Here is a 19,670-nt window from a genome sequence, read left to right on the forward strand (position 1 = left end):
TGTTTCACATAACAAGATTTGCAAAAATTACCGTTTCCTTATCAACATCTATTATCTGCAGCTCTTGATTGTCTTAGAAGCCCACATCTCTGCTGTTTTTGCCATCTTTCCATTCTGCTCTTCTCTTTCTTGCCTTTCCCTCTGCCCATTTAAAATGTTTTCTTGGAAAACATCTCAATTTCTCCAAGAGAACAGATTCCCTTGTGCTGCTGGGTTCATCTCTCAAAGGAGAAGAAATCCAGATAATCCAGAACAGAGCACAGGGAAATCACTGACATTATCAACAGATGTTTCTGCTTCCTATTTCCAGGTTCTGAAACTTCTGAGTATTACTTAAAAACAAAGGGAAAAACAGAGAGGAAAAAAAGTGGAAAAAAGAAAACAAATGAAAGGAGATGAGGAGTTTGCTTCATTTAACTTTGATCTAGGTTTTTGCTAGATGTTGTTCTTACGTGTTTTGCAAAAGGCTAGTGAATACTTTAGTATTCAGAGCAGTCACTTATCTGAAAGCCAGACCCTAGAAGGCTATAGCCTGCTGAAAGAACTTCTAATTTAATGTCATCATCACTCCTTAAACAATAAACGAACTCTACGTCCACATGTACCAGTTAATCAGTTTTGTCCTTCATCACCTCAGCACTCAGTAAATCAGTTCTTCCTCCCACAACTGATAGTTTTTTCCAGTGCCTATCCCAGTAAATGTGTGCCTCATGTGCAAACCTGTCTGTGTACACAAACACGTCCACGTTCATGTGGTTGACCTCCCCTCTAAATGTGTGTCCCTTGCATATTCTCTTCTTATTTGGCTCAATCTCTCGTTCCTCTGTCCCTGTCCTTTGGATGCTTGGAGCTCACTATTCCTGCTCTGGGCTGACTTGAGGTGTGCTTTTTGGGTCAGCATTAACTGATCCTTTTCCTGGTGTCTTGGAAGAATTAGACTTAAGTTTTTCTCGCGTGCACTTTCTGTGAGGGGGAAGCCACCTTTCTGTCTCCCTTGGTTAGTTCTTCCTTCGCTCTGCCTATGTTTGCTCTAGCATGCACCTACCCTACAACTGAAGAATTCAGACTATTATTTCCGGGCATCTTTTGTTCTTCATTTCAAATGAGCATAATAAATTTCTTTAGTAAAGACCTTAATTTAACTGCTTGTCAGTACATCTTTATCCAGAAATTTGTCAGCTTTCCCCCTTGTTCTTTGCACTGTTTGAAATTTCACTGTACCCCGATGACTTTCCACTTTGCCTAGTGTTATGTGTATTTTACGCTTTTCCTGGATTCCTGTGTTCCCAGGGTCTAAAGACTCCAGACTGCTGGCAGCCCATCATATCCCTTACCAAGGAAGCAAGATTATGATCACTTTGCAGCCATGGAAGCTTCACTACGTCCTCTCTCACCAACAGAGCTGCTCTTCCAAGCTGCCCCTGTACTTTTTCAACTAAATCATATTCTATTCTTAGTCATGTTGCCTGTTTTCTGTCTCTAGTCTTGGACTTCTTGCTGTCCCTTTTTCTGGTGATACTCCACACTGTGGTGGCAGGATGTCGGGCCACATGCACGCCTCTCACCTTTGCCTTGCGAGTCCTGCCAAAGTAGGACAGGATCTGTCAGTAAAATGTTTCATGAAGCTCTTGCTGATGGAGGCATCATGAAGTAGAAGCATGTTTTTGCTACTGCTGTTGTCCTTGTCCCCATGTGCTCTCTAACAAAGTGTGTGTGTGTACCTCATCCGTGTCTCCTATCCAGGCTAGGTTACCAACTAATCCTTAGGAGTTCTTGTTTACCACTTCATTCAAGGGAGACACACCTATGTGGCCTGAAAAGTCATTGGCGTTTAACAGCAGAAAGCAGCTGGGGCTTTATCTTACGAAATAATTTTACAGATCGAAGGTTTTCACTGCTGCTTTCCACCTTTAAAAATGCTTTTACTACTTATGAGTCCAGGAACTATGCTTCCCAGAATCTCCATACGTACAAAACAAAATAAAAGGTTTTGTTGGTATAGTTTGTCTTCACATTTATGAAATAAACAGCAGCAGACCTGGTGTTTCTGTCCCTGGACATGCGAGGACAGGGAAGACTTCAGCATTCTGTCTTTCAAGCTTCCTTCTCTGGCAGAGGATGTGAGCAAAAGACAGAGGCATTTTAGCTGAAAGCATTAACATGTTGGTCACAAAGGAGTAAATCCACCCTGTGAGTTGGAGGATGGGATTTTGCTCCACTCTACCACAGCCTTGTTGTCATCTTGGGCAGATCACTTAACCTGTCTCGCTTTTCCTATGTGGCTAATTCTTTCTGCCTATCTCACAGGAGTGATACTGGGCTGATTTCCTTAATATTTTGAAGAGAATTTGAGATCCTGAGTTAGAAGTATCAGTTCAGTGACAAGTTATGTAAATTCTGAAATAATTATATCACAAATAGATGCATTTGTGGGAGGAACCACTTATAGTATCTGGCATCCAAGCCATACAGCTGTTGCAGTGTGCTACTGAAAATAATTACTTTCTCAAATAATGCGTATTTAAAGTTTGTGAAAGAATATTTTGAGGATTATATGTCATTAAATACATGGACTAATGCAAGATTTAAAAAAGACTATTTTCCGAGCACTGTTCCCCAGAGCCCTTAGTGCATGGGTTCCCATTCCCCTGTCCAAGCCCGACATTGTGTTTTTAATTTAAGTATCCAAGGAATGCTGTTTCCAGTATTCGGAAGACTCTCTGAATCGGATGTGAGACACAAATGCACCAGAGAAGCTTATCAGAGAAACGGGCTTGGCGCAAAGCCTACATAAACAACCATAAATTTTTTCTCATTTAACTGACGGGACTCGGGAGGATTGGCTGATTATAGCTCCAGTGGGCTGTCCTTGGGCACCAAGGAAAGTGCTTCGGTGACCCCTGGTATTTGACATGAGCCAAATGTTTTGCTTGCTTATAAACTTACGGTTATAAAACAACCAGCTTGGTTCTGGTAAATTGACTTCTATAGGTCACTTTCCAGAGTTATTTATCAGTGGTGGATGCCATCTCCCATCCTTAGACTTCTCAGGAAACTTTAGCTCGGTTATAACCCAGGTAGGGTTTCCTCTCTGCTTCTCTCACTCCAAACACAGAGCAGGAGAAAAACGTGGTATGTTTGATCTTACCCAGAAAGCATTTTTTCCCATTCCAATAAATATCTCATTTCCTGAAAATCCTGCCTTTGAGCAGAACTTCTACTGGGACTTTTTAGATTTATCATCATTTGTGGCCATATCCAGTTCTGGTTACTGCCGAAGTACCTTTGCCTTTGTGGGGAGTAGCATTAGCTCTTAGCAGAGCATCAGGAGTCTTCTCCACTCACACTGACAGTGCTCCCTAGGTGAGCCTGTTCCTGTGTAAAAAGCAAGTAATTTTAATTATGAATGCAATGCCAGAAATAGCAAGGAATTAATTTATGGTTTTAATGAGAAACTCCTGTTTTACTAGAGTGAAGCTTCTCCGTGGGTGCCTTGTGTTGAACTCGCACAAAAATAAGAAATCTCCATGCTTGCAAACTCAATCGCCCAGTGCTGAATTAGGTGCAACAACTCCTTTCCAAAAACAAACCTGAAGCAGAACCCCACCACGGCCCTCCCTCATGGCCAATGTCCAGTCTGCACTCAGTGCTCCTCCATTTATAGGATTATTGACTGTATTTGGCAGTTCGCAGGACCAGTATCTGATTGAGCACAGTCAGTGTGCTTTGGCAGCCAGCAGACAATGTGATACGCTGCGCTATCAGCGCGCCTCTGCGAGCTGGTGCTGGGCTGCTGAGGGTGAAGCAGTCTGGCTGGGGCCAGCACCCCCTAATGAATGCTCTGTGCAAGTACCTGGTACTTGGCTCTCCTCTTCTTCCCGCGGCTGTTTAGTGCTCAGGGAACAGGTCTGTGGCCCTGGGCCAGAGTAATTGCTACTGTCGTTTGGGGCCGTGGAGGCTCAGGTGCTTCAGCATTTCGCCCGTGACATTGCTGTTTTTGGGTGACAGAACGACAGCCCTCCGAGCTGAAACGGCAAAGTCTGCTGCCACGTCCCACAGAGCAGAGTAACAGGTGAAGGTGTAGCTCAGCACGTTTGCATTTAACTTTTAATTTGTGTGATGGAACTAAAGAGATGTGGAAGCCTACCAGAAGTAGTAAGCATTGTTTATGCTTGCAAAGGAATTTCTGCTGAGCCGTTTTGCAAGTACTCCTGTTGCCTCATGCAATCTGGGAGGAGGGCGTAGGAGAGGCTGCTGATGGAGTCATGGCCTCTGAGATGCATTCAAACCGTATGGTAAGCTTGGTTGGTTGTGAGGTTACTGGGGCCTTGTGAAATCATTTCCAGAGTCCCCCGAGAGCGCTCACTGCCTCGTGGCATTAGCAGCAGGCTCATGAGAACAGGTTTCATGTCTCACAAATGTTCTCTTCCCTCTTCCTGTTCATTGCATGGAGTGATGGTGGCGTGGAGGCATCTGAGCTGGGCACTCTGCAAGGGCTCGCCCTGCTGCCTTGTGCACCACCCTGCTACATCTGCACGAGCTCCCTTTATTGATGCACCAAAAAAAATACTTATTCCTTCCCCTTCTGTTCCGGGCCCCAACCAACCACATCCTTACCTCCCTATCTCTTCTGATTGCTGCTTCCCCCATGACTCAGCTGGCTGGTACCTAGCCCTGCCCTCCTCTGCTTCTTCCTCCATCCCTCGCCTGCAGCCCGGCCGTGTTCGGGAAGAGGCTCCCGGCTGCCCCGGCACCCTGCCTGCCTCCTGCAGTGCTCCCTGCTCTGGTTCCCTCCTGAGGCTTGCTTCTCTCTCCCTTTCCCCCCACACAAGCCCCCAGGCTGATTTTTCTTGCCTAAAACTATCAAGCCTCGACTCTGTTTGCCGCAGTCCTGTGAATTTGCACTGTTTGGAATAATAACGATAGAAGCGAATGATGAGCTAGGCAAGAAATAGGCAAAGAAACTGAGGAAAGATACTTTTAGAGTTTTTCCTGTAAGAAGAAATAAAATCACCAGTTACCGCTGGTGTCTGCCAGCGCAGCTGGCTGGCTTGGTGTAGGTGACTCAGTGCTTGCCTGCGTGCAGAATACAGCTGCTGACAGGAGGTCTGCCAGCTCTTTAATTGTACCTGAGCAAAGGCATTTGATTAATACCGATTTAAAACCATGGATGGATTTAGCAATCGGTTTTGATTACTGTCTGCTGTGTGTAAATGGTTGTCTATCGGTGCATTTGAAATCGCAAGTATGGCATGTTCCTAACATTGGGTGGGATGCAGCCATAGGACCTCAGTTACCTTGCTGGCTGCCTGGATACACTGCCCTGTCGTTTTTCCAACTGCGGTCCCTGCAAAACTCTTCCTGGAAATAGTGCAAATAGCTTAGAGTGAGTCAGTGGATTCCTGACGTTAGGAACCACAGCAGTGTAAATTCAGGCCTATGGAAACAATTTGCTGGATCAGTATTAACAACCCAGTGTTTTCCAGAGCAGTAGGGTGCATACATCCCGGGGGATGTGCTAAATGATCTACTGGGTTGCAAGAAGAAAACCTTAGAATTTCATAGCCTTTTTATATAATTTATGAACAAGTATATGTACGTTAGGGGTGCATGCTCAAAAAATTCTTAATGATAGGGCAGCACGATCTAAGAAGTTTGGAGACTGCTGCTCTAGATGAATACACAGCCAGTAGGACTTCTTTTGCCGTTTCTGCAAGTTATTCAACAAAGGAGAGTTTATACACTTGGAGAAATGAGGTTGGAAGCTGTCTACTTAAACCTTTAAGAAGGCACGTAGATGAGAGCCAGACATTGTGTTTTCTAAGCCTTGATTTTGAAAAAAGAAAAGATGTCTTTTACCTTTTTAAAATTCTAGTAGCAAATCATCCCTGTTGTTTTTCAGGCAGTGGTGTATGGGGCTGGCTCAAATAAAGTGGCCAGTGGCTAATATCTCAGAAGTACTGTGGCGTTTACACAATGATGGTGAAGATAATTCAGTGTTGGACAGGGTGAGAGTACAGCTTAGATGCAGGCATACAGAACTGGCACATGAACACCTTGGGGTAAATGATGTGCAGAGGGGAAAGTTGCCATTTATCAGTGAAATTCAACAGCTGGTTCTGTACGGGAATAAGGAATAACTTGGGGCTTATAGCAACCAGCGCATTTGTGGTTTGCTCCATAGCTGCCTTTCCACCCAAAGTCTTCCAGACCAAGGTTTGGGCTAGTGAATGGGACATGAGAAAACAAAACCAGGGAAAATCAAAAGAGGGAATAACTAAGTTTGATATAAACATGGATGAAGGCAGAGGTTTTCATCGTCTTAGTCACCACTGGCTGTAGTGGCAAGCTGATGTCTCATGCTGGGTAGGGAAGCGGGGAAGGAAGTGGATTTAGTGGAAAATTGATTGCATCTACTTGGGCTCTTTCCAGCTGAATCCTGAGTTAAGTACATTCATCCTGAACTAATCGTTGGGGAGAATTGGCTGAAACCTCACATACTTCTTAAAAGGAAATCTAAGCATTAAAGGAACAATATCTTTATTGTACCTGAGTTCCAGAAGAAGCAAGTGTGTTATCAGGAGTCCTGCCTATTCAGCGCTCTGTCTTGAAATCTGCTTGTGCTTTTAGTTTTAATGTGACCTTGTGCAGGAAACTGGGGTCAGGCTGCCACAAAATATCAAGGACAGGCCGTTTGGGAGGGCAGTTTTCTGATTATATTTTGAATTGGCTGGGCAAGCCCCTCTTCATGTCAGTAATTCAGTACAATTATAGTTTTCAATTGTATGTTATCAACAGCAAAGTATACTAGAGTGTCACCAAAACACATCTAAGATGCTGCAAGGTTTGCCTGAAGTTATGCAGAATAAATCTGGAGTGACATTATTAACATCAGTGTAATCATTCGCTAGTGTGAACAAGGGAAGAGTTGTCTCTCTGTCCAGTTCTTTCAAACTTCCTGCTAAGTAATCTAAACCCAAAGACTGTGCTTCAGGGCTGGCAGAACATTTTAATGCTTTGTCATCCTGAGAGTATTTAGATTTTTCCCCACTGTCCAGTACTAACCTGTCTAAGACTTCTTAGCAGTTTTGGTGCTCACACAGAATGTATGTAGTTCCCCTTTTACAGATGATGAACTTTCATTATCACATGAAGAAAAGAATTTAAGCTGTTGCTCAAGATTCCATCTCTAGGTACTGCCAATCTCAACAATCTCATGTTATTGCAGAGATTTATCTTGGAATGAGAATGTGAGCGTTCTGAGCTTCATTTCACAAACGCATGGGTGCCATTGGTGTTGGATGTGACTCAAGCACTACCAGCGTGTTTAGGTCCAGCAGCAGCACCCTTTGATGCTACTCACAGCGTGGTGCTGACGCATACGATGCTACTGGGAGGAAGAAAGTAAACTGTTCCTGTGCAAATCCATTCTTGTTTCTCTGAGACAACTCAGAAGATAGTTTAGGGAAATTGCTCATCTCCCTTGAGGCACTGTTGCACGTTGCAACAGGATTGGGCTGTGTCCATTCCTTGTGTTCAGCATACTTTTATGCATAAACTGGTAGGAGAGAAGGTGATGCTGCATCTCGCTCGGTGCAGGGGTGATATTTGTCCATCTGACTCGTTTCATTGTACCAGCTCTTGATCACGTTTCCAAACATCATCTTCAGAGCCAGGCTAAGCTATGATTTTTAGTTGAGGCTGAACTGGAAAGAAAAAGAGAATAAGGACTTGCAAGAAGGAATTGGTGGCAATGGTGAGGGGTCTGCAGTGCCCTCATTCACCTAACTTTTGGTAGTTGTCAGGTCTCTGGTAGATTCCTGCTCTGAATGTCCAGATAGCAGAAGGGATTAAATGCCTTTTTTTTTTTTCTCCTTTCCCTCCGTTTAGTTTTACTGGAATACAGTGGCTTCTTCTTTTGGCTGTATTCCCGTAGAAATTAATTCTGGTGTGGAGTACAGCAGTTCACTCTTCATGAAGACAGTTCCTGAACTTGAGGCCATGCAGAACGTGGTGGCTTAGTCACACCTCCCGCAGGGAGCTCGTGCGCAGCGAGAAGTTTCTGAGTCAGGGACCATCAGTTCCACGTATGTGTCCACTTCTGTGTTGTACAATGAGGGCCTTAGTGTGGAGTTTCAAAAGGCTACTAGATAAAAATACCAGCTGTGTCTGTGGGCCTGCACCTTGTCCATTGCTGGGTGCAGGTCAAGACTGAAGTTTCAGGGTTTGATTTACAATGCTGCTCTCTGGTCTGGTGGCTGTAGAGGCTGCCCCATTCTGCAGGAAGCACCAGAAGCTGAGATCAGCAGAGGTTTAAAACAAACAAAAGGGAACACTTCATACAATGCATAATGAAATTGTGGAACTCACTGCCATAGGGACAGTGGAGGCCAGGAGTATAAATGAGCTCATAGAGGAATTAGACAAATTAAAGAAGGATTGGTCCAGAGAGGCTATTAAACATAATAGTTCTGATGCAACCCGCGGTGCAGGAAGGCCTTAAGTGCTGGTAGCTGGAAGCTGAGAGGTTATTCTTGGGAACGCATCAGCCGGTGCGAGCCCTCCTTCTAAGGCTCTTTCCCATTTAGCTTCCACTCTTGGCCAGAGTTGGAGACAGGATGCTGTGCTGGAGAGATCCTTGCTGCTGCCATTGTGGTGGTTCTTAGTGGAGCTTAAATAAAACCACCCACCACGTTCCGTGGGTAACGGCTAGCTGGGCTGCTTGGGAAGGTTGCATCCTGCAGAGCTGGGAAGACTTGGCCTGGAACAGACTGGGGTTTGGTGATGGATGTATTTTGCCTTAGAATGGGCTGACACTGGGACCCCTGGGATAGCGTGATAAGACAAGTACTCTTTTAAGTCCCGGCTCACAGGCAGCAGCTGGAAAAGTTGAATTCATTGTTGATAACAAGCTGGGTCTGTGATGGAGCCACGAAAGCTTCCCACAGTGGAAGCTACCTTGGGGGCAGAGCTATGCCCCTTTCCCTTCCAGCTTGTTGGGTGGTGGGAAGGCCTCCAGTGGCTTTTACCCAGTGATCTGTGTCATTTTTCAATTGTTTATGATGTTACTTGCATTTGTGAACCCAGCCCTAAAAAACAATCCTAATTCGTGTACATTTGGAGCTTTATTTTACATTTCTCTGTTACTGTGTCTGCTTGCTAGCTTATAAAGAAATATATTTTAATGTATCAGTTAATACATATAGGCCAAAAATAGCTATTAGATCACTGCAGGCTGTTGCACTTCTGTTTTTAAATACATGCTTGGCTTACATTTTTACCAGCTCCTTTTTAAACGTAAGTTCATCTGTCAGAGCTCCATGGAAATAATTTATGCCTTAACCCTGGAATTGATGGGTGGTATGGGATAGAATAAATACATAAGTGGGGAAAGAAAGGAAACATCTGCCAAATTTTAACTTCTGCAAATTATATGGAAGCTTGAAAGTATCTATGAAGTTTATAATATGGTCTGCACAGGAACGCTTTGCCCAAATACCAGAGGTCAGAGATCCTCTAGTCCCTGCAGCATTAAGTAACCTTTTGGTTAAATAACCTGACAGGAGAGGAGGAGGACAGAGAAAGGAAGAGAGAATTCCACAGTAGAGTAAACATGGCACAGAGATTGTGGATACCCTGCCAAGAAAGGTGGAGTTTTCCAGCAAGGTAACAAAAGATGTTAGCTATCTATCTACATAGTCCTGCTGGAGACTGACAGTTGGTGTCACACAGCTAGGTTGGGCAGAAACATACCTCCACATCCTCTCCACCCAGTCCTGGGCCTGCTGACTTTGGTGTTGATGAATGCTGCACAGTGGTCAGAGCAAGACACATTACCAACCTATGAGCACAAATGCAAGGCTTCTTGGCAGCAACAGGGTGCTTTCTGGATAGAAGGATGTTCTCTTCAGCATGCTAGCTGACATGAGGCAAAATCTGAGAGAAGGTAATGAAGTTTTTCATTTTGACATCATGGCATGTTAAGGTAAACTGCAGAAGAGAGTCTAGAGTTTACCTTGAGCTACAAACATGTCAAAATGATGAAGTGCCTTGTTTTCATCTGGGTTTTACCACATGTGAGCTAGCACATAGCAAAGACAGGAGTTCTTTCTGGTGAAGATAGTACCTTGGGACAGGTCTGCAGCTTGTATAAATTGTGATGAACTCAGTGATGCTGTGACGGTTTACACCACCTGCAAAGACAGCTTAGCATAGCTGTCTGCGGCAGGCAGCGCAGAGCCTGGTTAGCAGCACAAAGAAGAATTGGTCCTTGTTTTGTTCAAGGGGGTACTTCTGTGAGTGCCCAGACAAGAGCTGGGCAAGAGGAGCCAGGAGGAAAAACTGCTAACTGCCATCTGCCTTTTCAGGACAGACCAACCTGAGACAGATGGAAAAGGATGCTACTTTGCAGTCACAGCTAATTTGCACCAAGAGGTAATTTTTTAGCATACAAATAAGAGTTGGTATAGGAATTTAGGCTATGGAGGGATTTTCAGTTAAGATTTTTAAAGATGTTTTAAATACATTATTTTAAATTATCACACAAATTTTTATACTTGCCCTGGACCCATACTTTTAAAAAGTAAGTCTCCTAATCTCTTAAAACTGTTAATTCATATATTACTATTTCTGCCTACCTGATGATAATATTTGATTAGAATTTGTTCACAGACTCTGAATACTCTTTCCTGAAAGAATCTATGTAAAGGGAGAAAACAATACACATCCTGTACTCCACCTTCATAGGCCTCTAGCATACGATGCCACCTTTTGTTTGCAAGAGTTTAAATTTCAAATAAAATCCCAGCATTCTTTTGAAAAAAAGGAAAGGGCCTCTCCCCTGCTTAGATTGTCAAATCCCAGACTAGCCCGGAATTGAATAGGCCAAGTCAGTGACCTCAGTCAGAAAGAATGTTGGTTATTTACGTAGGGCTTCTGCTATTTTAGCAGCAAACCTTTTCTTCTGAAAGGACAATGTATACTGTTTTGTGTTTATGGCCAAGTAAAAAGCTTGTACATTTGAGATTTGCATCGTAATAGCCTCGTAACTCAATCTACAGCATCCTCAAAAATAACAGTGCAAGACTCTGTTTTGTCTTAGCCAGTGCAGGTCTTTAAAGGCTTTACAAATGTTCTCTGAAAAACCGTCCTAAAGATTCAGCTGCTTATATGTTTGCTTTAGTGTTTTCTTTTTCCCTGGAGTTTTGGTGTTTTTTTTTTCGAAAACTGAATTTACACGTGGTTTCTTTATTAGCTATCAGGCCAGCTCAAAATATTTTGATGCATCTCAAGCTAAGCTGTGCCTGCAGCTTGAAACCAGAAAAATGCGTGAATGTATGTGTGTGTATAATTCACACACCAAGCATTTTTCCTGAAATAATGGAAGATCTTTACAAGCATTCTGGCCTGGTGGATGAGCCTGCAATTCCAAATGGTTTTTAAAGTGTGCCTTTCTCAATAGATCGTAACCATGAGGAGCTATTGTGTGAGTAAAGCACACATTTAGGATCCAATCCTGCATTCCTTAAAGTCAATGGGAGTCTGAGCGTGAAAGGAATGCAGGATTGGGTCCTGAAACGGGGGACCAAAATTGTGTGCCAGATTGCTTTGAAAAGAAGAATACAGCACATCCACAGTAGCCACTTTTTAGTGTTTCAGATTTCAAACGGCTGCAGTCTGTGAAAAGTGGCTTCTGCCAACACGCAGTATCTTCTATTCAAAGGAATTTGGCATTGATTTTTTTTTTCTGTCTTAAAAACCCTGAAAGCCCTAGAAATTCACCCCTCCTTTCACAAAGCCCGAGCAACTGAGCATTGTGAGGAGGGGACCGGGCGGGGGGGAATGGAAATTTCACCCACCCCAGTTGCAGGGCGTGGAGTTGGAGCGCAGCTCTGCGCCGTGGCTCCTTCTCCAGTACAAAGAGGTTCTGCCCCGCGGCTGCACCCCGCAACTGGGGCCGCGGGTCCAGCTCGGGGCTCTGCAGACCCGGCTCTTCTTACTTGTGGAGAGGTTGTGTTCACGTTGCTCGGTGGCTTTGTGCGAGTCCCCTGTAGGAGATGGAGAAGAAAAATGTAATTAACAGTTATTCAGGAGCTAAAGCAGCCTTGGTGCTCCCCATTTTCTAGTGGGTGGAGTAGCAGAAACCCCAAGGAAAGAAAATCCCTGTGCAGATCTCCCTCATAAACCAGAAGGAGGGGTGGAGAACTGCAGGCCCAAACTCAAATGTGAGTCAAGGAGAAACAGTAACAAATAAATAAAAAGTATTGGAAGCTTTTGTTTTCTTCTGGCACATCTTTAATTCCTGGACAGATGAGTCTCCTCTACTTAGTGAAAGAAAATACTTCTCCTGGATGAAATCCAGCATCGGTTTTATCCTGTGATAACTGGTAGAGGATGTAACAGAAATGGGTTGTTGGTTTTTAATATTTTCAAGGTTTTATTCCATGTTTGTAAAACTTGGTATTTCTCTTGAAGTGTCAGCTTCTGATTTTATTTTTAGCTTCTGCTTTTCAGACATACAAGTGTTCTGGCCTCAGGGTTTACAGAGAACAGATCAGATGCTGGATATTGCATTCGCCTTTCACCGTTTGGGTTCTCTTGGTCCTTGCTTCTCAGTCGCTAAAATGCATACCTAAATTTTTAACCTGGCATTTTTGAAATCCGAATCTGTCTGAAGCTATCAGAAGGCAAACTCAGTGGCTGTGTATTTTCAGAGAGTGCACACATGCTCTTCAGAGAGCGGCTGGCACCTTGCATGGCAAGAAAAGCTGCAGCATCTGCACCCGAAAGTTCAGTGTAATGCTAGGGACGGGGGTCCCCATTGTGGCACCCTGTGCTATCGTGATGGTGTCTGCAGCACCTAGCACAGATCTCTTGGCACCGATTGCCCTGGCGCAGGGTTCGTGATAGGACCCACAGGTGACGAATCTCTTGTAGTGGCAGCTCTGGCTGCAGGACAGCAGGCAAGCAAACACAACTGCTGCTCAGCCTCAGCTACCTGTGACTAGTCTGGTTTCACTCAAATGGGGCCCTGGCGTAATATGTGGGAACTTCCCTTGTCCTTAAGGAGCTGTGAAATATTTGAGCAAATGTTGTGTATTAATCCTTCCTCTATATTTACATTTCACTTCGTCTGAATGCTTTGAGAGGCTTGCTTAGGATGCTAACATAAGACAATAATGATGGTGATGTCCCATCAGTTGCTGCAGAGATGGCATCTGAAGCTGTTAACAAGCAATTAGGTCCATGTTTAACATCGCTAAATAAAACAGATACGCACAATCCGTTGGTCGGTCAGGCATGAAGAGCCAGGGGCTGACGTGCTCAGAAAGCCGCATGAGTTGTGGACCAGAACTTTGAGAGTGTGGAAATCCTCACCAAGGTTCCTGGGAGCAGCGCTGGGCTGTGCCAGGGTCTTGAGCACGTCCTCAGTGCCGCTGCTGTGCCTGCAGCTGGTGGAGAGGTGCCGCAGCAGTGCAGCGCCCGCCTGGTCTTGCACCTTGCTGCCTGCGCGGGGCCGGGGGGGGGCCGTGCCCCCATGGGAGAAGCAGCGGCAGAGGCGAGGTCTGTGCTCGTGTGTGGTCAGACCTACCCAGGCATGTCTGCAGCAAACAGGAATAGCAGGTACTCAAATAATATTCTGTGGCGATAGCTTTGGCTGTTCAGGCTTTTAATTAGCTCTGCTTTAACGAAGGAAGTTTTCTTATCTCTAGCAGCAATACAGCCGACCTCTTCGATTGCGCTCTGTACCGGGAGGTTTTAATTACATTTTCTGAGTAAAATACAGGCCTCTTGTTCCATACAGCTGTAACATGAGAAATAAAAAGGATATTATTAGTCATCTTGCGCTTTGTTCCCCCCGCCTAATGCTGAAACCTTCCAGCATGAAGTTACAAGAGGCACATGTATCTAAAATACCCCAGCGGAGCTCCCGATGGCAAGGAAGCATGCCGGTGTGTTTTTTCAGCACGCTGGTAGTCTCAGGGACGCGCCGGGCGTTATCTGGAAGGCGAGGCTGAGACTGCTGCAGCATTCCCATTATGTCAGAGGGGAGCTGTTTGTTTTTAAGTAGCGTCAGCCACTGAGACAATGCAGACTTCTCACATGAACTTGCTTACACTACAATACTAGTAAATCATGATTATTACCCAACAGTTGCATGTTTTTAATCATCAAAGTACTTAAAATATTATAATAATGCTTGGCACTTTTCAACTTCAAAGCATGCTGCAAACAGTAATTAGGTCTAATAACCATGCTGTGACAGTGAGACGTGGCTATCTCCTGTTCTACAAAGGAGAGGGGGGGTCGGCCCCTGATTCGGTTGCATCATCCCGTGTGGGGCTGGAGATCTACCACTGAAGGCTGAGACTTGATAAATTCACCTCCCCGTAGGCAAATCCCCCACTGCTAGCAGCGGCCAGAAGGGCTTTGAAGATGCTTTCAGCGCTGCTGGGGAAGGAGCAGGACATTTTCAGCACTTGGAGCTTCTCCTTGAGACTGTAAAACCCGGTCTGATTCACATTTTGTTCCGTGAGGGCCTGGAGCAGCTTTTGAAACTGTTGGAAAAAGTTTTACCCCATCTTGGCTTCCTGGCTGGTGTGTTTTCACCACCCAGCAAAGTGTTGTGGAGACTGGAGAGAATAGTTGTGGACAGCATGTGTCAACTGTGGGTCGTTTTTCCTTTTGCAAGCCCAATCTTTCAGTTGAGTCCCTTGCTAAAGCAACAGTTCTCCTGTTCCTTCCTTTTAGATGCAGCACACAGGACATAAAAATTGTGCAGGAAGTAATTATTAGGCACACTTAAATGCCAGAAACTTACAAACTGGTTAAATGTGAAAATATATGTTAAAGATCTAGAGCTTTTTCTGATTTTATATTTTAAAAGAAAATTCCAAAAAGAGTGCTTTCTTTTGCATGTTTGTTGTCCTGGTTGCAAACACTGATTGTGATCATTCCTTGGAACAGAGTAATTTCCGGCTTACTTTTTACTGAGTACTAGAGTGTCTACCTGAAATGTCTCCTCCTTCGCTGGGAAGGTCTCTGCCTGATATGATGGACCCTTGTTATCCTGGAGCACTCTACCTCATCAACAAGTTAGTAGGTGGGCAGGTGTTGTCAGTTTGAGTGCATAAGGTTTGTTTTCTACAGTAAGCGAGGCTAAAGAGCACTCAGGGAAAAAAGGGCTTCCCTGTAACAGCTGATGTTTGATGTCTGTGCCTGGGCTGCAGGCTGGGCGGTGTTCTGCCCCTGTCTTTGGACCTGTGTGGTCCCCCTGCACGGTCCTGGCCGAACTGCTGCTGCTCCGGTCGGGTCTGAAACTGAGCCTCTTCCCTGCTGCTGCCAAAAACTGGTCTGACAGGGCGGATGTGCCAAGGTGGGTATCCAGCTAAAAGAGGAAAGAAGCACAGTGCTTGTGAAACCCCATACTTGTGAGCCCTCTGCTAGGCTGCTCATTAAAAGTGCTCATTATTATTATAATGAGCTATCTGCAAGTTGCTTCAAGTTTTGTTAGAAACTCTGACTTTTGTTTCACTATTATGAAAGCAAATAGTAACCCGGACTTGGCTGTGCTCAGTCATTCCAAGGAAAACCAAGCAGCAGGTTCTCTGTACCAGTGGGCAGGATGTCTTTGCCTTGTCTAGCTGGCCAGGCACTTGACTCAGTTGGCTAAAGCAATGCGAGTTTTTTGAAAAAACTTGAAATCTTTGCTTGATTGACAATAATAGGCTACAGCTCCATGGAACAGACTAGTGCTGCACAGGCCCAGAGTAACTCCAGTGCCTCAAGAAGTGAAGCTGTGTTGCCTGGCTGATGGAGCTCAGGCAGCTGCCCCAGCCTACCAGGCCCTGCACCCACTGGTACACAGCTTCATGTCTGACTGTGTGCAACGCTGTCATTCAGCAGATGCTTCTGGAGGGCAAAAGGAACGTGTGTTTTTGCCTTTATTTGTAAGACAGTATGTAGAAGCCAAAATAGTGAAGGCCATGCTGTTTGTGTGATAACTTGCTGCTTCTTGTTTATGAGATAATTATTGCGCTATCCCTGAATGAAATTCCTCTAAGGTAACAGGCCTGTCAATCATATTAATTATTGCTAATAATAGTAATTATCATGTGAGTAAGCGACTCGCTTTCTTTATGAGTTTAGGCAAGTCAGTTCCCTAATAGGCAGCTTGTTTTTTTCATCTGGAAAATGGTATTTTTTCTCACTTCAGAAAGGTGCTGCTCTGTGAGCGTATAAAACAGACTTTTTTACCACATCAGCTGTATGGAAAGGGAGGTTGGGTGTCTGTGTTTGGCAGGTTGGAGGATTTGCTGCGCCGTGTGTAATCAGTGAGCAGTGGCCCACAAGTTGTGCAGTGGCTGACAAAGGGACTCGCAGCTTTGCTGTGCTTGGGTGAGGTGAGGTTGTTTCATGTCACCCAGCAATCAGCTGCCAAACACGTTTGATAGCACAGGCATTGCTGAGAGCCAGTCCAAAACATCCTTTTTGGTGTGTTTGCATTGGGTCCTAGGCTTCCTACTCCTTCCTGGTCAGGGAAGCCTCGGACCATTGACTTCTGCCAGAGTGCTGTGCTAACAAAACAGAAGGACCTGGTCCTTCTGCAACCTGAATGCTGCCAGGGTCTGCACACTGAGACCTAAAGCAGGACACACGGGTTCTCGTTAACTTTCTGCCGTGCCTCAGGAGATGCTGATGCCTGCCCTTGCTGAGGGCATTCCTTTCCTGCAGAGATCCTTCCAGCAACAGAGTTCACAATTTGTCCCTAATTATCTCTGCTGCCTCTAACCATAATGGGTGTGTGGTGAGGGTGATGGCCAGAGCTTCACCACCTGAAGCAAATGCCCTGGCGCTGCACCTGTGCAGGCAGTGTGTGTGGGCACGGCAAGGTGCTGCCTCAGCACATCAAAGCCCAGGCTGCGGCCTGGGAGCGGCCGCTTCACTTCCACCATCTGACGGCAGGCCCTGTGTCCGGGCCAGGACTGGCAGAGCCAAGATGGCCTTTAAAAAGCCGTTCTGACCTCTTGCCTTTTCTTCCTTCCCTTACTTTTATGTTAGTTTATTGTTAGCGCCTTCATTTCTATTTGGGTAAAGGCATCAGGGCAGCAGTTCTTGTTTTCTTTTCTGGCAGCAGATTCCTTCCCTGGCCAGGTGTGCCCTTGCCTGGTCCTGGGCCTGCTGGGCCTCCACACCCCCACAGGGATGTGACTGCCCAGCAGCTGGCACGAGCACTGCTCAGAGGCATGGTGAGAGACAACGACACCACCACACAAACCGGTGGCATTGAGGAGACCTGAGAGACTCTTGGTGGGCCTTGGGCATTTGTACTGCCCTGCTGGCGCTGGCACCTGAAGTAAAGGCTGGTGGTGGTGCTGGTGGTGCACCTGGGTTTAACTTCGAGCAGGTCCTCACAGGGACTGACTAGCGCTTGAAGGTCACCTGAAGCATATTTATAGTTTTGTACAGGGCCCTTCTCAGCGCCGTGAGCTGGGAGATGTGGCAGTCAAGTGGGAAATGGCTTCTCCAGCATCTGCATAGGGAGGGTGTAAAGATACTATGTCCTTGACAACTGCAGTTAGATATTAAGAAAAGAAGCCTGTGCTTTCAGTGAGAAAGACCAAGAGCAAGCTAGGAAGGGCAGTGACAAAGCTTTCAAGGGACAGGTTTAAGAACAGCTGGATAAGCAGCAGGGGAGATCTAGAGGTGGTTGCTCCTGTGCCAGTCTAGGGAGGCCCCACGGTCCCCTGAGGGCTGTCCTGGCCCAGTGTGGTGTTTCTGTGACATATGGCATGGACCAGTTTTACCTCAGCGCCTCAGAGCAGATTGACAGTCTGAGTGCATTGCCTACGCCACTGGGCTCCTGGTCCCCACCAGAGCTACCAGGCAGCTGGAAAGACAAACAAGAGTTGACTCCACCTACCAGCAGTATGGAGACAGCAGCCTGTGAGATCGACAGCCCAAGAATGTGCACACAAAAGAAGCATTTCCCTCTGCCACGACAGTAAAACCGCCAGACGACCACATGCAGCATGTGATTTCCCAAAAGCATCAGCCCAGATCCCAACTTTTTTGTGCCACACACTGTTTCCCAGGATCGGATCGCAGTGGCAACGTGTAAAAGGCACTTTTAAACACTGAAAATTAATCATATTTTCCTCAACATTGTTTATAGAAACCGTGGAGAGCACTTCTGCCCCTCTGTGCTTGGCCAATTGGCTCAGCTTGCTGGCCCTGAGAGTTGAACCCTCCACAAATAGGCGGTGTTTACGGTGCAGCTACTCTGTTTTGGAGAAGTCCAAGCTTGTTCTGTGAAATAAAAGCTTCAGCAATGACCTGGGACAGGTTGTCTGTTGACCTATAAGTACAGTCTTTTGCCCTTTTCATTGCTCTGTATCCCTGGCAGTGTTGTTGGTGTGCACTGCCATCAGCAGCTGGTATGCAGCCCACAGTATGCACCATGCCATCTGCTTGCCAAGGCTGCAAATGGCTCACAAGAGCACCCAAATATTTGGGAGCTTTGGTCACTGGCACCCTGACACAGAGTAGAAATAAGGTGAGTCAGTGGTTTCCATCCTCGCTCACTGGTTTTACATTGATAAAATCTCATTGCCTTCAATGTAGCAGCTCTGGCGTAAGGCAGGGATCTGATCTGTCATATCTGAAATCTGGTTGGGTTCAGTGATTTCTGGGTTCCTTTTTTAAATCCTTTTTTGTTGGGACTCTCTGGAGTCTGTTGTGTATTTCTTAACTCTAAAGGGAGCCATCAGTTTGTGATGATCACAAGCATTGTCAGTAGAGTTCAGCCAGCTTTAACGCAATAGCAAATGTTCAAACTCAAAAATGAAAACTCTTGTTTTCAGTGTGATTTTCTGTCCTCTCGATCATATATGCCTGGTATTGCTTTAATATCACAGGAAGCTCTGGGTGTGGCTGTTGTGACAGTGATTAATGTATTAATATTTTTAAAGGTGACAGGCACATCCATATGCTGTATTCCATGTTTGTGGTCCTTTAGAGACAAGTACGTCACTGATGTTGATTCCAATGGATCTATGCTAGGTGTGATTTCACTTGCTAAGAAGATTGTTGCAATTTACAAATGAGCCTTTCATCCAGAATAATCTTCATTGGTTTTAGATTTCAAAATTTCCAGGAATTGAAATGATCTGGGTTCCATCATTTTTGCTTACAAGTAATGTTTAGTTGATTAGGAATTTGCGAATGCAGGATGGAGACTGGAGCCTAATCCTCATCCATTTATTTGGATGGACGTTGCAGGGAGGAGAGAAGCCAAGGAACTGGCCATGCTAACACGTGCAGCAGGGTGTACTTTTTATTTGGCATCCTGAACAACTGGGTTTCAGAGCAGAGTACAGAAAACTGACGGCACACTGTTTTAACAGGGAGAAGACTACGAGGAAAAGCGTTCTACAATGTCAATGGCAAGGTGTACTGTGAAGAAGACTTCCTAGTAAGTAAGACTTTTGGCATTTTTTTCATTTTTTTTTTTAGACCAAATTGTTCTTTTATATTGGGTTGTTTGCTTTGAGACATGGTTTACTCTTCTGGGGCATCCTTCTGCCAGTGCTGGAATTAGGGTAGCATTTACCACTAACTCCATGAAGACAGAATCAGACCCATAGTTTGAAGTGGTGGCTATGAAACCA

At 45.3% G+C, this 19,670-nt stretch overlaps 1 protein-coding gene across 5 annotated transcripts in view; it reads left to right on the forward strand.

Annotated features, from left to right (window-relative positions):
* WTIP (WT1 interacting protein) overlaps positions 1-19,670 on the forward strand; it is a 79,257-nt gene that overhangs the window by 34,458 nt on the left and 25,129 nt on the right. For 2 of the 5 annotated variants that reach the window (XR_010834342.1, XM_013176618.3), the window contains exon 3: positions 19,407-19,474. Coding sequence is in view for 3 of the 5 variants with exons in the window: in XM_013176618.3 (XP_013032072.3) it covers positions 19,407-19,474 (68 nt within the window). In the remaining 2 variants the exon portion in view is untranslated. Of the gene's footprint in view, positions 1-13,921; positions 15,104-15,159; positions 15,377-19,406; positions 19,475-19,670 lie in introns of those variants that run through there. The other 3 variants (XM_013176619.3, XM_013176621.3, XM_013176620.3) reach the window with 3 other exon arrangements.

The sequence above is a fragment of the Anser cygnoides genome, chromosome 12, assembly GCF_040182565.1.
Source record: "Anser cygnoides isolate HZ-2024a breed goose chromosome 12, Taihu_goose_T2T_genome, whole genome shotgun sequence".
NCBI lineage: Eukaryota > Metazoa > Chordata > Aves > Anseriformes > Anatidae > Anser > Anser cygnoides.